Consider the following 1,688-nt stretch of genomic DNA (forward strand, 5'->3'; position numbering starts at 1 on the left):
CTATGCATCATTTGTTTTTAGGCCCAAACCAAGCACCTTTTGGAAACCTGCCCTAAGATCTTTTGTCCTAAGTGCATAGACCATGGGGTTTAGGGCAGGGGGGATGATGTTGTGCAGCACATTAAGTAGAACTGGAATCAAAGTAGCCTTACTTTCTGCCAGGTGAGTTACTGAAATCACTACGATGACAGTATAGAAAAAGAGAATGAGAATGAGGTGGGAACTACAAGTTCTCAGAGCTTTGGAGGCAGCTTCAGCTGAGTTCAGTCTAAGGACAGAACGTAGAATCAAAGTATATGACAGCATGATAAGACTTAGATCACTTCCCATGCCAAGCCAAGCCAGAACTAGTTGGCAAATGCTGTTTGGTCTCCTGTCATCACAAGCCAGGCTTGTGACCCCAAGATTAGAACACAGACAATGCTCAATCTCATTCTTGGAGCAATAATTACGTTGAGCTGCAAGGACAGGCACTGGAATAACGAACAAGCCATTTCTAAGCACCATGAACAGGGAAGCTTTTAAGATTAAGGCATTGGTAACAATTGATGGGTATCGAAGAGGGTGACAAATAGCTACATATCTATCAAAAGCCATGCAGAGGAATATACCAGACTCCATGCCAACAAAGCAGTGGATTGCATAAATCTGAGCAAAACACTCAGGGAGACTAATGATCTTGGCATCAAACCAGAAGATGGCCAAGATCTTGGGCATGATGGTGGTGGCCAAGCCCAGGTCTACCACAGAAAGTATGCCTAAGAAATAGTACATGGGTTGCTGTAGAGCAGGATCCTGGTGGATGGTGATGAGGATGAGTATATTAGCACCAATTGCTAATAGGTAGAGGAGTGCAAAGGGTAAGGAGAGCCAGTGTTGCCATCCATGAATGCCTGGGAATCCCATCAGGATGAACTCAGAGACCTGGAATTTGGAGCTATTAGAGGTTTTTAGAGATGCAGCCATATTTTCCTGAGGAACAAAAAAAAATTCAATGTTGCTGTCACCAAGTGTAATCACAATTAAACACTATTTTTAAACTTTCTCTACATAATTCAAGTTTGGTGCTAAAACAAGATGAGTTCCGCAGTCTGTCTCTTATAGCAATTTATGGCAGATCATAGAAAATTCTAGGACTTTACCAGCAGAAGACAAGGTTAAAAATAATTATCAATTTTGACAATCCAAAGAAAATTCAACATGTATCTCAAATCTCTGTTTGTATTTTCTTCAGTTATCCTGAGTTAGGGCCACTGTATAAATATAATTCTTTCCGGTTTTTCTCAAAACCTTTCTTCAGATGCTTGAAAAATTTTGTGGGATCAAGTGTATGTGTTTGTTTTCTTCACATTTTTCTCCATCTAGCTTGTATCTAGCAGTATAATAGCTGGATTTTCAAAAATGTTGAATTAGTATAGATTAAATTTTATAGTTGTACCATTCCGTGTTCGTATATATGGGCATTAATGTTTTACAAATGTTTCAAAAAACATGATAATATAGCCTTTTAAAGAGTTACAGATATAGGATGGGCCACGGTAGCTCAGCAGGCAGAGTTCTTGCCTGCCATGCCAGAGACCTGGGTTCGACTTTGGTGCCTCCCAATGAAAAAAAAAAAAAAGAGCTACAGCTATATAAAGCTTATTGTAGATTGAGAAAGAGGAAGCTTTTCATCAATAGTCTAGTTT

At 39.6% G+C, this 1,688-nt stretch overlaps 1 protein-coding gene across 1 annotated transcript; it reads right to left on the reverse strand.

Annotated features, from left to right (window-relative positions):
* Window positions 1-966, reverse strand: LOC143645201 (olfactory receptor 56B1-like). The gene has a single exon (XM_077114770.1). It carries the CDS (start codon window positions 964-966, stop codon window positions 1-3), a length of 966 nt encoding a protein of 321 aa, XP_076970885.1.
* Window positions 967-1,688: the final 722 nt, after the last annotated feature.

This window comes from Tamandua tetradactyla, chromosome 8 (assembly GCF_023851605.1).
Source record: "Tamandua tetradactyla isolate mTamTet1 chromosome 8, mTamTet1.pri, whole genome shotgun sequence".
Taxonomy (NCBI): Eukaryota; Metazoa; Chordata; class Mammalia; order Pilosa; family Myrmecophagidae; genus Tamandua; species Tamandua tetradactyla.

Excerpts from the sequence above, each read along its gene's own strand:
- LOC143645201 (XM_077114770.1), bottom strand. The coding sequence starts at position 966 with ATGGCTGCATCTCTAAAAACCTCTAATAGCTCCAAATTCCAGGTCTCT.